This window comes from Lithobates pipiens, unplaced genomic scaffold (assembly GCF_037356315.1).
Source record: "Lithobates pipiens isolate NorthernLeopardFrog02 unplaced genomic scaffold, aLitPip1_a1.2 Scaffold_10, whole genome shotgun sequence".
In the NCBI taxonomy this organism is placed as follows: Eukaryota; Metazoa; Chordata; class Amphibia; order Anura; family Ranidae; genus Lithobates; species Lithobates pipiens.
Window position 1 is genome coordinate 21,860,621 of NW_027507686.1, and position 15,976 is coordinate 21,876,596.

The following is a 15,976-nucleotide window of genomic DNA, read 5'->3' on the forward strand; positions in this document are numbered from 1 at the left end:
GATGATCAGTGCCCTGATTACATGCGAAGACGATTACCAGCATCTCCGTGTTTACATGTGACCGGTTGTGATTGGACACAGCCGATCACATGGTTAAAGTGGCTCTTTACAGAGATCGGGGTAGCGCCGTGTTCTAGCAGCACGGCGCACGTGCCCCTGCGCAAGAGCGGCAGTTCTGGGATGCCATCATATGACGTTGTCCCAGAACGAAAGCTTCACCACCCGCCATTATTTGACAGTAGGCGGCAACTAGTTAAGGGGTTTCTGATGCCAGGAATGGAGTTTATGATCATGTGACCGCCAAACTCCCAATCGTAAGTAACGTTCAGAGTTTTCCATTAGCCGCCAGTAACTGTGCCGAGAGTGCACTCTCGGCACAGCTGTGTCTGCAAATTGGTACAAAAATATGCGGTCTCTCTGCGCCAAGGCCCACCCACTGACACTTGACCTCCAAAGGTTTTACTCCCTTTGTGACCAGCCCATTTTTTGCTATTCAGCACTGCACTTCTTTAACTGGCAATTGTGTCGTCATGCAACATTGTATGCAAATTAAATTTATATATATTTTTTTTTCTCACACAAATAGAGCTTTCTTTTGCTGGTATTTGATCACCACTGCAGTTTTTATTTTTTGCTATATAAACGAAAAATTACCAGAAATTTAAAAAAAAAAAAAAAACAATATTTTCTAATTTTTGTTATTAAACATATTCAATAAAAATCGGATTTCTTCATAAATTTAGGCCATAATGTATTCTGCTACATGTCTTTGGTAAAAAAAAAAAAAAAAAAAAAAAAAAAAAAATCCCAATAAGTGTATATTAATTGGTTTGTGTGAAAATCTACAAACTATGGTACAGTGCCTTGAAAAAGTATTTATACCCCTTGAAATATTTCACATTTTGTCATGTTACAGCTAAAAAATTTAAATGTATTTTATTGGTATTTTATGTGATAGACCAACACAAAGTGGAACATAATTGTGAACTGGAAGGAAAACAGTTTTCAATTTTTTTTTATACATAAATATCTGAAAAGTGTGGCGTGCATTTGTATTCAGCCCCCTTTACTCTGATACCCCTAACTAAAATCTAGTGGAATTGCTTTCAGAAGTCACCTAATTAGTGAATAGAGTCCATCTGTGTGTAACTTCATCTCAGTATAAATACAGCTGTTCTGTGAAGCCCTCAGAGGTTTGTTAGAGAACCTTGGTGATCAAACCGCATCATGAAAGCCAAGGAACACACCAGACAGCTCAGGTTTAAAGTTGTGGAGAAGTATAAAGCAGGGTTAGGTGATAAAAAAATCTCCCAAGCTTTAAACATCTCACGGAGCTCTGTTCAATCCATCATCTGAAAATGGAAAGAATATGGCACAACCGCAAACCTAACAAGACATGGCCGTCCACCTAAACTGACCGGCCGGACAAGGAGAGCATTCATCAGAGAAACAGCCAAGAGGCCCATGGTAACTCTGGAGGAGCTGCAAAGATCCACAGCTCAGGTGGGAGAATCTGTCCACAGGACAACTATTAGTCGTGCTCTCCACAAATCTGCCCTTTATGGAAGAGTGACAAGAAGAAAGACATTGTTGGAAGAAAGCCATAAGAAGTCCCATTTGCAGTTTGCAAGAAGTCATGTGGGGGACACAGCAAACATGTGGAAGAAGGTGCTCTGGTGAGATGAGACCAAAATTGAACTTTTTGGCCTAAAAGCAAAACGCTATGTGTGGAGGAAAACGAACACTGCACATCACCCTGAACACACCATCCCCACCGTGAAACATGGTGGTGACAGCGTCATGATGTGGGGATGCAGGGACAGGGAAGCTGGTCAAATTTGATGGGAAGATGGATGGAGCCAAATACAGGGCAATCTTAGAAGAAAAACTGTTATGCCGTGTACACACGACCGGACTTTCCGGAATCATTTCATTGGATATTCCGATCGTGTGTGGGCTTCTGATGGACCTAGAAATAGAACATGTTTTAAATCTTTCAGACGGAATCAATTGCTATCGTGAAAACCGTTCTTCTGTATGCTGTTCCAACGAACCAAAAACGACGCAAGGGCAGCTATTGGCTACTGGCTATTGAATTTCCTTTTTCTAGTCCCGTCGTACCTGTTTTACATCACCGCGTTCTAAACTATTGGACTTTGGTGTGATCATGTGTAGCCAAGTCCGAATTTATTCTAACGGAAAAAACGTCCGTGTGTACGCGGCATCAGAGGGGCGGAGGTTCACCTTCCAGCAGGACGACTCTAAACATACAGCCAGAGTTACAATGGAATGGTTTAGATCAAAGCATATTCATGTGTTAGAATGGCCAAGTAAAGTCCAGACCTAAATCCAATTGAGAATCTGTGGAAAGACTTGAAAATTGCTGCTCACAGACGCTCTCCATCCAATCTGACAGAACTTCAGCTATTTTGCAAAGAAGAATGGACCAAAATTTCACTCTCTAGATGTGCAAAGCTGGTAGAGACAGCCCCAAAAATTCTTGCAGCTGTAATTGCAGTGAAAGGTGGTTCTACAAAGTATTGACTCCGGGGGGCGCCATATAAATGTACCCCACACTTTTCACATATTTATTTGTAAACAAAAATTGAAAACCATTTATCATTTTCCTTCTACAATTATGTGCCACTTTGTGTTGGTCTATCATATAAAATCCCAATGAAATACATTTACGTTTTTAGTTGTACCATGGCAAAATGTGGGAAATTCCAAGGGGTATGAATACCCTTTCAAGACACTGTATATAACTCGTATATTTAAAAATAGATTGGTCCTGATGTACTGACAGCCGATCCCATTTGCTGAGGCCTTAAAATGCCATGATGGCACAAATATCCCTCAAATTACCCCTTAATGGCAGTCTGAGGTATTTGCTAAGAGGCTTGGCGAGTTATTTGGAAGTTGCAATTTTTTTGTAACAATTTTTTTTTTGGAAAATAGAAATAGAATAGAAAAGACATTACATAATCACTTTATTTATTTTTTACATACGGCCACCAGTGCAGTACAGCCCAGCATTATCATATCACTGGTGTGGCGGTGATCAGGGACACTGACTGATGACAGTATTTAAAAAAAAAAAAAAAAGTTGAATTAATTTTTTTATTAAATTTGTTTTTTAACATTATTTTTTACATACTCTCATCACAGTAGCTCATTGTCACTATAGTGACACTGTACTACTCTAGGGGGGTGATCAGGGATTTTTATTTTTTTTACACTTTAATTGCTGTTAAGTGATGATCATTGTAATGTCAATGTTTTGCACTGTCATGAATGGGTTACATAACAGTTGTTATTACTAGTGATCTGTGATTGGCTGCAGCTAATCATACGGTACAGGGTGTGATTGGCCCAGGTACCATGGTACAGATGTACCTGTACCTAATCACTCTATAGAAAACACAGCTATTATCAATTAAATTCATTCATAACAGCTTTATTGACATTGTGATCACGTGGTCACAAAGGGCAGGTACCGGAATACCCAATGTGCTATGTCCACTGGACACAGCGGTCATGGGAGCGACGTGCTGCACGCCCCCCCCCCCCCCCCCCAAATCGGAACAGGCAGATGCCACCCGCCCGTGGTAAATGCAGGAGAAGAGAGCATGGTTGGACACATCCCGTTGCCATCAATTAGACAAGTTGGTCTACAGCTACCAATACAAATAACTTTACAATTCCCAGGATCCTGCCAATTTGATTGGATATAGAGATATTTTTACTCGATAAAGTCCAAATAAAAGCTGCACTCCTTGTAGTTCTTGACCTAATTGGTGGGTGCTCAAAGTGATTGCTATGGATGGTGCCATGCCAAAACAAGAAGGTACATAGCCGCACTCCAAATAAATGTGTTTCACACATTTATTTTGAAGATGGCTTCACAAAGTCAAAAAAAAAAGTTTTAGGGACCTCCCTTTCTCTAGGCGACATAAGAAGGTACTCTCCACCAAACGCCAATTTCTTATGGCTTTGTGATGTTGTCCTTGCCATAAATACATCAAATGCCTTTATTTAAAGTGCTAATGACTTTGTATCTTCTTACCAAAGTGTGTGGACCACTGGCGGTCTACATTGAAGGTGAACAACTAACCAGATCAATGTTTACCAGTAGTAGAAATGACTGCAGCTCACTTTCCTTTTGATTCCACATAAACGTGAGGGTTTGGACAAGTTACCGTATTGATCGGTGTATAACACGCACATTCGTTTTAAGAGGGAAGTGTCAGAAAAAAAAATTTAAATAAGGAACTTTGAAGCAAAATAAGGGTCAGTGCCCATCTGCAGCCTCACCATTGTCATCAATGCAGCCTAATCAATGCCCATCTGCAGCCTGACAAGTGCCATCAATGCATCCTCACCATTGCCATCAATGCTGCAGCCTCGCCATTTGCCATCAATGCAGCAGCCTCGCCATTTGCCATCAATGCAGCAGCCTCGCCATTGCCATCCATGCAGCTGCCTCGCCATTGCCATCAATGCAGCTGCCTCGCCATTGCCATCAATGCAGCAGCATTACCATTACCTTAAATGCAGCAGCCTCACCATTGCCATCAGTGCAGCCTGATCGATGCCCATCTGCAGCCAAGAGGGGACAGGGAGGGGGGCGGGACGAGTGCCAACAGACTACATACAGTGAGAATCTCCTATGATAGACAGAACAGTGGTCCAATAGCGGCCCAGGAGATGGGACTTCCTATTACAGAAGCCGCCAAGTAAACAGGAGATTCTAACTGTATGGAATCTGATAGCGCTTGTTTTACCCGCCTCCCTGTCCCCTCCGAGGCAGCTAAAATTGAAGTATTGGCGTATAACATGCACACGCTTGTTTGCATGCGATTTTCAAGTGAGTGTTATACAAAAAAGTGAGTGTTATACGCCAATAAAATACAGTGTGTGTGTGTGTGTGTGTGTGTGTGTGTAATATATATATATTGGAGGCTTTATTTATATTCTGCACCGGGGAGCGCTAGCTCCATAGGTGGGCCAGTTTCTTGCAGGAAGGCTAAGAAGCTGACTCCATTGAAGGATGGACTCTACGTGCTATAACCCTTCCGGTTCTGTAATATTAATAAAGCTATTGCATCAATGATACAAAGTACCAGAGGTCTTTGCAAAAAAAGAAGAAAAAAAGCAGCAAATGAAAAAAAACAAAAAACAAATTGTGTTGCTTAAAGCAACCAGGCGCTAGTTTTTATTTTCCACACTGCACAAAAAATGAGATGACTGATATTGACAAGATAATTGATGGTCGGGATGCTGCAGAAGCATTAGGGCTCATGGATGAATACCGGGAGGTTGGTTGTAACAATCAGACTGGCTGCTACAAACAACCTCTTGATATTTATCCATTCTTCATCCATGAGCCCTACTACTCCTGCAAAGTCCCTACCGTCAATGACCTTGTCAATATTAGCACCACCTGCAAAATGGCAATCCCAGCTTTCTAGAAAGGACAACTTTGTTGGGTGACCACACAGTTAAGGATAGAATTAAACTGCTAGTGAAGTACACAGTTCGAAAAGGAGGCTATGTGGGATTTCTCATACAAATGTGTGTATGTCACATCAGTCACTGTGTATTATGTGACCTCCTGCCACTGCTGGGACTCGGCTGACACTGGGGAACGGCTGTATGTTTGTATTCATTATCGACCCACATTCCGCACCGGAGAAGACAGAAGCAAAGTACCGCCTTCCCTTCTCCTCGCTGAGAAATCACTACTTTCCTTTAGGCTTGAAGTTTGACGGTCTAATTAAAGAAGAACCCCAGCCCGCAGGAACAAACACATGGGAGCCTCAACTCATAACCCATCAGGCTGTGGGCAGTCATGAAACAAGAGTCTGTTTTAGAGCCAAATTTAAACATGCATTTGGATGGAATTAAATTAAATCTATATGCTGCGCTTCCCAAATAGAGTACACACAATGCCAATCTGAAAAAGAAAGTGCATACAGGTATATGAGTAAGTCTTATGCCCCGTACACACGGTCGGACTTTCCGATCGTGTGTGGGCTCCATCTGACTTTTTTCTGTCGAAATTTCCGTCACACACAAAGTTTGAGATCAGGATCTAAAATTTTCCGACAACAAAATCCGATCGTGTGTAGACAATTCCGACGCACAAAGTGCCACGCATGCTCAGAATAAATTACGAGCTATTGGCTACTGGCCTCTTTATAGTCCAGTTGTACGTGGTGTATGTCACCTCGTTCTGAACGATTGGATTTTCTGACAACTTTGTGCGACCGTGTGTGTGCAAGACAAGTTTGGACAAAAATCAGTTGGAAAAATTTAAACGGATTTTGTCGTCGGAATGTCTGACCGTGTGTACAGGGTAAACAATTACAGTGGTAAATCAATTTGTCTCTATTGTACCAATGACATTTTTTTTTTTAGTACTCCCCGATACCAATTAGCAATACCTACCGCAACTGTTTTGTTTTAACTTCAGCTGTACAAAGCATTGAAAAGTTATTTACAAATTAAATACATTTTTTTTTTTAATTTAGCGCTTTTTTCAATGTGAAATGTGTAAATATATGTTAATATATATGTGTAAAAATATTCACTAACAAAGCAAACAAAAAAAAAAAAAAGTTGTAATTGTTTATCGTTGATAAAATAGACAAAAGAAAAAAAAGCAGGAAAATAATAATTAAATGGAGGAGGATAGGGAGATAATTAAGGCTGATTAGGAGTAAAGGAACATTTGTTCATCCCTTTGATCTGCAGATGAAGAAACAGAAATATACAAAAAGAAACAATGTTTCTTTTTATTTTAGTGTTGGTAATAAACATTGCCGATGCTCTGCCATATAGCGTCCGGCCATCGGATACTGTCCGCCCCGTACTGCACAGGCACAGCGGTTGCGCAGCACGGAGCAGAAGGAGATTCGGAAAATCTCCGAAGATGAACGGTGCCTGCGCCGTGAGTGGAGGTGCTAGCCCCACCATCCAAGTGGACATAGGGCTGCCGATAATAGAGGGCCCCCTCGCAGGCACGCTTTGCTCGTCACGCTTCGGGCACGACCTAGCTTCGCTCGCCACGCTTCGAGCACGGCCTCGCTTCGCTCGCCACGCTTCGGGCACGCCCGCGCTGCGCTCGGCAGGCGCCGTTCATCTTCGGCTATTTTCGGAATGCGCAGTACACAGCAGACACTATCCGATGGGGGACACAATGTGATAGTTCACCGGCTGTTTTTTTTTTTTTTTGACAGTTCCAATTACCGGACTTATTTAAACACCGGGGAGACCCACTGACAGCTCAAAGAACCGAGCCTGAAAGTAGTATCGGCTACAGGTATCGGTGCATTTGCATGAGTACCGATACTTGTACAAATACTCAGTATCGTCACCAATAGCAGTATCAGTGCAACCCTAGTCTCTACTGACACTCTAGTGACACTAGTGCACCACAATAAATAAAATAAATAAACAGGTAAATGAAAAATAAAAAAGACAAGACAAATGATGAAAAAGTGCTTCTGTGCTTCAGAATCGCATGGACTTTAAGCACACTTAAATAGATTCAGCTGAACGTCACGCATATGCACAGGAGCACTTTTGATTTAGTAGTGGGGTCATTGTTAATACATGATCCTTTTGTACACAGTCAGAAGTGGTATAATTGTTAACCACTTGTATGCACAGAAGCACTTTTTCATCATTTGTCTTGTCTTTTTATTTTTCATTTACCGGTTTATTTATTTATTTTATATATTGTGGTGCACTAGTGTCACTTTTTACGGTCAATAGAGACAAATTGATTTACCACTGTAAGACTTTCACATATACCTGTATGCACTTTCTTTTTCACATTGGTATTGTGTGTAGTCTATTCTGGAAGCGCAGCGTATATATTTAATTTATTTACTTTTGCATGATTTTATGAGACATGTTAAACGCTTGCAGCTGATTTATGGTAATTAGGCATTTTGGTTAGCGGAGGCTCACAGGACTCTCTATAGTGTTGTTTTTTTATTTGTAAGGAATTCAAAGAAAAAAAATTGCACACTTTCCAGATGCACAAAAATGTGCTGCTCTTTAGCAGATGCACAGGAGTGCCGTTAATTGTTAAGCCGCGAGTGAACCAAACCATAGTGCCACAATGCAGTTCAGTGCGCCAATCGTGAAACATCACACTGTTCATCTTCTTTTTTTAAGAACTTTATTGAAATGTCACATAGTGACATTTCAGTAAGTTCTATTGGCTTGCAGTGGGACTGCACTTGAATAGCCACCCCAATGCACAGCTACCGCACCTGGCGTGAATGTACCTTTTAAATGTTATGCCTTGTACACACAGTCAGAAATTCCGATGGAAAAAGATTTTCCGACAATATAATCCGATCGGACTGTCCGTGTGTGGGCTCTGACTTTTTCCGTCGGAAATTCCACCGGAAAAAAATTTGAGCATAGGATCTCACATTTTCCGACAAAAAAATCCGATCTGACTTTTGCGACCATTTGTAGGGAATTCCGATGGGACATAGTGCCGTGCCACGCGCAGATCAACTTATGAGACCGAAGCTATTGGCTACTAACCTCAACGTAGTCCCGTCGTAACGAACGAACGCCGTCATGTTCCGAACTATTGGATTTTCCGACAGCTTTGTCCGACCGTGTGTATGCAACACCAGTTTAGGACAGAATCCGCCGGAAAAAATTTGACGGATTTTGTTGTCGGAATGTCCGACCGCGTGTACAAGGCATTAAAGTGATGAGCAAACTTTGGCTGTGATGACACTTCAAATCCCATTATGCCTCTGACTCTCGGGGTTATGCCTGTGGCTGTCAAGAGTCTTGGAATGCCTCCTTGGACTTTTCCTTTATCAACAGCTGGGATCCAAAAATTGCCTACCCCTGTATGCAGTGGTTTTGTCTGAGGCCCCTGGTGGCTGTGCAAGGTCTCTGGTGGTGGTGCGGGGTCCCTGATGGCTCTGCGGGGTCCCTGGTGGCTGTGCTGGTTCCCTGGTGGCTGTGAGGTCCAAGCATGAATGAGTGAATATATATCATTATTTTTTTATTCTGAAGGGGTAGGTGTATTTTTAGGACCTCTGTTTTAATTAATTATGGCCCACCTCCAATTAAAAATATCTGTAAAAACAGGTATCTTGTATCACTTGCAGGGTTTTTTCTATTAGCTGTCCTTGGAATAAGTAATCCCATTCCAGAAATAAAGAAAAGAAATGAGATCGATGTATACACGCCTGTTGCTGTGTTTATCTCCTCGTCTATTGTGGATGGATCAGATGGACTGAATGGTAAATAATGAAGTGTAAGCATTCTATAGACTTCAGCACAACCCTTGGCTTCCCATCATGCAGTCAATGCATTATTCAGAAGGGTAAAACCGCACAGTGCAGATCGGGACGTCACGGCAGCTGGTATGTCATTATTATGACAGTTTTGCAGATAGCGAGTGACAGGCCGCAAGTGCCCTGCTGCCATCATGTCTTCATGAGGGCTGCTGCCTTTTGCAGAATAAAGAATCCATCTGCATTTGGCTCAGAATAGAAGGTATACAGTATATTTAATGAGAATCTCTCAACCCGTTCAAGTTTTATCTATATGAGGTAAGTATCAAGAATCATCCAATTTAGAGTGTCAAGAATAGAAAAAAGAAAAACACAACTGGGGTATGTTAAAGGCCGAGAGGCACCTTAGACACTGAAACCAGCTGTGATGTAAATGCAAATTGCTAAAATGTCATATAATGTCGTTTTATTAAGCGGTTTTACAGATTTGTAAATCTGCAGCATTCTTTATCATAATGCCTGGTGCTCCTGCCATAAAAGTCCTTGTTCGGGCACTTCCTGTTTTGGGTGACAACACTCTGTTCATGTCTCCCAATCATGCTCCTGTGTTGTCACCCAGGTTTCCAATGGAGACTGCAAGAAGTTATTTGAACAAAACAGAATACAACCATGGTCCATTGTTGCCATCAGCAAAATCGCCCTGAGAAATGCCAGGCAGCCATAACTGGAGTGCATGTGGGCAGGAAGTGGCTGCAGGAGCTCAGCTGTACTGAGAAGCTTTAAAATGGTTCTAAAGTCTGAAAGTTTTTTTTTTATCTTAATGCATTTAAAGATAAAACATATTCTGTGGACTTTGTTTATTTCTGAAAAACTCTAATAAAAATTATATTTAAAAACAAAACAAAAAAAACAACATCTTCTGTGTGCAGCAGCCCCCATCATTCTTACCTGATATCTCAAGCCAGCGATGTTGCAGGAGAGTCTCGGCTGGCCGAGGCTCTCTCTCCTCATTGGCTAAGAGAGTAGCGGTGCGCCACTGGTTCCCACTGCTGTCAAAGTCAGTGAGCCAATGAGAGGAGAGAGGAGGCGTGGCCCTGCCACGGCTCCATGTCTGAATGGACACACAGAGCAGCAGCTTGGCTCGGGTGCCCCCATAGCATGCTGCTTGCTGTGGGGGCACTCGGCAGGAGGGAAGGGGCCAGGAGTGCTGGTCAGAGACCCGAGAAGAGGAGGATCTGGGCTGCTCTGTGCAAATCCATTACAGACTTTACTATCACTTTAATTAATTTAATAATCTCTAGGAGTCATGAAGGTTCTTGTTCAGATACTTCCTGTTGTAGGGTGACAACGTTCTGTTCCTGTCTTCTAGTTTTGCTTCTGTGTTGTCACTATATCACACGACCCTCAGATGGAGACTACAAACAACCATTTCCATACACATAATGCAGGCATGGTCCTCTTGTCCTAGGTTGTCACCCTGTTATGAAGGCTTTCAATGGAGACTACAAATGGCCATATCAACACACATAGTGAAGACATGGTCCACTGTTGTCACCATCAAGAAACCCACACTGAGAAATGCGATGCAGCCATAGCTGGAGCGCATGTAGACAGGAAGTGGAGCGCATGTAGACAGGAAGTGGCTACAGGTGACCAGCTTTACTGAGAAGCAGAGGATATAACAATCTTTTATTTAGAGCATGGCAGTTTTTTATTTTTCACAGTATTGTCACACTAAAGGGCTTCATGAACACACGCAAAATTGTGTTGTTGCACCACATGCATAGGGCAGCCCATTTATTTCAATAGTCTGCCCTACACATGACAAATGCGGAAAAGTAGCTCATGTTCATTTTTAAGGGTTAAGAGTCAGGGGTCTCCAAACTTTCCATAACAGGTTTTTGTCCTTCAGACTTTAGGGGGGCTGGAAGTCCAAGTGTCGCAAAAATGCCACATAGTGCCCCCCAAAAAAAAACAGTGTTAACATTTCACCCTAGTGGATTAAATCACTCACCAGAGGGAAATTACCTTCCAACAAGAAAAGGTCATTTGGCGCTTAAAGTGGTTGTAAACCTCAGACTTGAAATATGAACAAATCATATCCCTCTATAGCAGAGCTGTCAAACTCCGTTTCATCGCGGGCCGCATCAGCAATTATGTATGGTCGCCCTCAAAGGGCCGGTTGCATCTGTAAGACTAGATGTCTAGAGCAACCCACTCCCCTTACATCAGATGTCAAGAGCCCACCCACCATCAGTCAAGAGTCCCCCACCTTCCCTTACATCACAGTGCACCCTCCCCTCCCCTTACCCTATGCTGCTGCCAGGAAGAAGCAGGGTGCAGAGCTGGGGGAAGCAGAAAGTTCAGGGTCTGGAGCAGGACCAGAGGAGGGCTGGAGTCTGCTGAATGCTGAGACCAGGAGAAGCAGAGACGAGGTGTGAGCTGCGACTGGAAAGAGAAGCACAGTATCTTGTGCAGTAGTTCTGTCTTCATCTCTGCTGCTGACTGCTGAGACAAGGAGGGGGCAGAAACAAGGGGAGGGGGGAGGGCACAGCTGCAGGAGAGGTGCAAGGGCCACATGAAATTGCCTGATTGGCTGGATTCGGCCCGTGGGCCTTGTGTTTGACACACGTGCTCTATAGTGTGTACTTGTCTCAATCCAGAGCATTAAGTGTAATTTCTGTCTGCTGCTTCATTCCTCTGCCATCAGCATTAATCAATTCTGACAAGTTTTCCTGACACAAGAGAAAAATGGTGACAGGGGAGGGACCTCCAGCTGATTGACCGCCTCAGCTTTGTTCCTGTGTGCTTTGTGAAGGGGGTGTGTCTCTTCCCTCCAATCAGCTCTCAGAGCTCTCCTCACCGAGCTCTGCAGAGCATAACTTCAGCTCTCTGCCCTCTTTTTCTCAGCTCTCAGACAAGCTTATAAATTCAGCACTTTGAATGGATGAAGAGAAGGCTGCAGATACACATGTACAGTACTTATGTAGAAGGATTTGTTTCATCTCTGTATCACCTGAAATATATAAGTGTTTACAAGCACTTTACGGGTAAATCCTCTCAGATCAGTAGAGGGAATTTCATATCCACCTGCAATACTTCATCTCTTTCCTCCTGAACGAGTCAGAAACATAAAAACATATATAAACCAGAAGTGCTTCATCACCTAATACCTTCAATTTTTATAAAAAAATAAAAAAAACAATCAATAAGACAAATGCACAATCACATCATATCATAGAGTGCGACACAGTCCAGACGGACAGCCACTCCACACTGTTCACTTTAGAGCCAGCGCAAGTTCCACAAAGTCAATTTTTTATACACTATAATTATTTGATATATAGATTTTTCATATCTGAGTGCTGCCAATTTTGTCATTAGTGTTTGCTGAATGTAAGATTCGCTGCATTATAAATATACCCCCTTTTAGTGCAATTAAAAAAAAAGCAGACTCAGTGTGATCGTTTATTTTTTTTTTATTTTTTAGCTACGCAGAGATAAAAGATGAGCGCAGAGGAGGCGCTGACATCCGACGAGCTGGAATGTAAAATATGTTACCAAAAGTTCAACGCTCACAGCCGCAAACCCAAGATCCTAAACTGCCTTCACCGTGTCTGTGCCAGATGCCTATCCAAAATCCTCCTCATAGGCGGAGGGGCGCCGTGCATCAGCTGCCCGTTCTGCCGCAACGAGACCGAACTTCAGGAAGAAGAGGTGGCGGGTCTCCCGGACGACACCAATATCTTGTGTAAGCTCGCTGAGCGGACCATCTGCAATTCAGACAGCAATGAGGTGGTCCTAACCCCCAAAAATCTTGCGTCCTCTAGCCCTTCCCATGGATCTTCGAACTGCCTAGTGATCACCATCATGGAGGTACAAAGAGACTCCACACGGACACCCAGTCAAAACACAATCTCGGACTACTACGCGGAGCACAGCATGGACTCGGCTTCAGTGAGTTCCCATGGCCAAATGGACCACGACCTGTTTTCCAAGTTGTGCAACCATGTCCCTAGGATACTGGTCTGGCTGCTGGGCTTCTTTTACTTTGGCTCTTTGCCCCTTGGGATATATTTGCTAGTGATTCAGAAAGTGACACTTGGAATTGTCTGCGTCAGCCTGGTACCCTCCAGCCTGACCGTGTGCCTGGTCTACGGCTTCTGCCAGTGCCTGTGCCAAGGCATATGCGACTGCTCAGCCAGGAGTTGACGAATGCTGACACAGCAATGTGTTATGTCAGCCATTAGAACTAGACTCTTGGGAGGAATGGATGGGTAGCACTGGAATCCTAGAATTTTCCGATTGGTGTTACTATCCAGTAGTGTCGAGGTGGTGTTTGAACGGGGTGTCTGGATTCTGTGGGTGCTTCTACACACCAGAGGATCGCCACAGTTTCCTTGGTCTGTGATCAACTCATTAGATCTGAGATTGAAGCGTCACACCACAGGTTAATGGTCCAGATATAAATTTATTCCAATGCAAGGTCAAGCAGAAGACTAGACTAAAGATTCAATGCATTTCAAGGGTCAAAACTCACCCTCTTCATCATTGCTAGCCACACCACCCATTATTGGTCCAAATGTAAATTTATTCCAATGTAAGATGAAGTAGAGGACTATAGGAATTAGCCAACACATTTTGTAGTCCAGAGCCCACCCACTTCATCAGGTTTAGCCACACCAAAGATTATTGGTCCAGATATAAATGTATTTCAACATAAGGTCAAGTAGAAGACTATAATAATGATTTAATATGTTTCGGGGTCCAGAGTTTACCCTCTTCATCAGGGCTAGCCGCACCACCGGTTATTGGTCCAGATATAAGTTTATTTCGGTGCAAGATCAAGTAGTAGACTATAGGAAAGAGCCAATGCCTTTGGGGGTCCAGAACTCACCCCCTTCATCAGGGATAGACCTGATGAAGGGAGTGCGTTCTGGACCCCGAAAAGCATTGGCTCTTTCCTATAGTGTTACACTTGAGCTTACATTGAAATAAAATGTATAACTGGACCAATAACCTGTGGGGTAGTATTTCTCTCTCAGATTTATTTATGTAGTTATTATTAGACTTTTGACAGGAAAACAGAGCGAAACCCCAATATTATTTTATGTCGCTTTATTTTGTAATTAATCTGCTGGAACCTGGAATTAAATGTCTAAAATACAGTAAAAAAATCATCTTGTCCTGCGGATTGTTTACAAACTCTGCATTCGGATTTGTGCCCACATGTGGAACTTTAACATGTGGTTGTGTCCATGCAAATGCTGCCTGTGCATCCACCTCAATGGGCTGCCTGCAGGCAATGCCGAGATGGATGAACACACATCTGCCATCAGATCTGTAAGGAAGACGGCACAAATTTGCTGTCAGAATGAGCCCTAAATATATATATTTTTTATTATTATGTCAGTGAGTGATTGAGAACTTGTGAAGGAGCAATGCCTCATGGGACATGTAGTTATAGGCAGAAGGAAGCAAGTGATTCTAAAAGGAAAAATATTTTTATTTTTTTACTGTGCTATAGGGCAATGTTTTTTGTCTTGCGGTGCACCAAAAAGATCTAAAAATTTTCATGGCACACCTGAAAAGATTTAACAATTTTTGTGGTGAAGAACTTATTTCATTTTTACATATATATATATATTTAATTTTGAATTTAATGTGAAGGATGTGCCTGCTTTCGAGAGCAAAATCAGATTGAAGTGATTTGTAATCTTCTTTGTACTTTTGCTTGCTTCTTTGCTTTTCATTTAACAGTTTCTCTTTCAGAGTTCCATAGATGTTTGCCAATATACAAAGCAGACCATCCAGTCTGCATAACAGGAAGATAACTTGTCCCTGATCAACCAACTAAGAGGACAATAGCTGAAAAGGCACGCTATTTGAAACCAATATACTAACGCCTCGAGAGTAGGCTGAGTGGGTGGAGTGAAACTGAGTGTGATAGCTACGGTACCTAAGCACATGTAGTGTGGCAGGTTGCAAGTGCATTTTCTGAAAGCACACCACCACAGGGTTATGTTTTTTTTCCGAGTGGAGAATAGTGGCATTTGCATCACTCAGCACCGCTGACATTCCCATATAAAATAAGGTAAAAGTATAAAAGGAGGTCAATAGTCACATTCCTCCCCCCCCCCCCCCCCATTAGGGGGTATAGGAAAAAATGTCAATAGCTACCGAGTGAAAAGGAGATGGTCATAAAAAAGAGTCAGTGCAAGTGAATTATAGAAAGATGTTGTCCAGCAGCATTCCAGAAAAACAGGTACGATTAAAACCCAGGTGCTCAACTGGCAAGTGCCCAGAGGGACAAATAGAAAAATTCTAATAACCATCCTCAACATGAGGAAGGATGAGACACAGGTCCCTCGTTGTATGTCCACGTGGGGTAGGGTGTTTGGGGAGCCCCCAATGTCTCAGAACTTGTCTATGATCCAAAGGAACTTACAGGTATAATTTCTTGGGTTCAACAAAAGAACCAAAAAAGTGCCAGGCACTCAGGGACATCCGCCTTACCAGGATAATCATGGGCCACTGCAACTGTGCATGAGGCACCTAAAACCAGGTAAGTAGTTCTGTGTAGTATCAGGTCTTCTGACGGCATTTGGTCGCCTGCTCCCGGAGACAGCGCTCTTCTCTATCCAGCCATTGCGACGCCAGAGAGGGTTTTTCAAAGAAGTGGACTTCATCCTTAG

The 15,976-nt window shown here is 42.8% G+C and overlaps 3 protein-coding genes across 5 annotated transcripts in view; 2 read left to right on the forward strand and 1 right to left on the reverse strand.

Annotated features, from left to right (window-relative positions):
• LOC143928040 (E3 ubiquitin-protein ligase RNF182-like) overlaps nt 1-14,137 on the forward strand; it is a 32,636-nt gene extending 18,499 nt beyond the window's left edge. Inside the window, exon 2 of the mRNA XM_077452637.1 lies at nt 12,772-14,137. Within this exon, the coding sequence (XP_077308763.1) occupies nt 12,789-13,493 (705 nt within the window). The 5' untranslated portion in view covers nt 12,772-12,788 and the 3' untranslated portion in view covers nt 13,494-14,137. The remainder of the gene's footprint in view (nt 1-12,771) is intronic.
• The window catches only part of CEP89 (centrosomal protein 89), a 133,101-nt gene that overhangs the window by 26,593 nt on the left and 90,532 nt on the right, over nt 1-15,976 (reverse strand). The gene's annotated exons all lie outside the window — the stretch shown is intronic.
• The window catches only part of FAAP24 (FA core complex associated protein 24), a 136,263-nt gene that overhangs the window by 18,485 nt on the left and 101,802 nt on the right, over nt 1-15,976 (forward strand). The window lies entirely within an intron of this gene.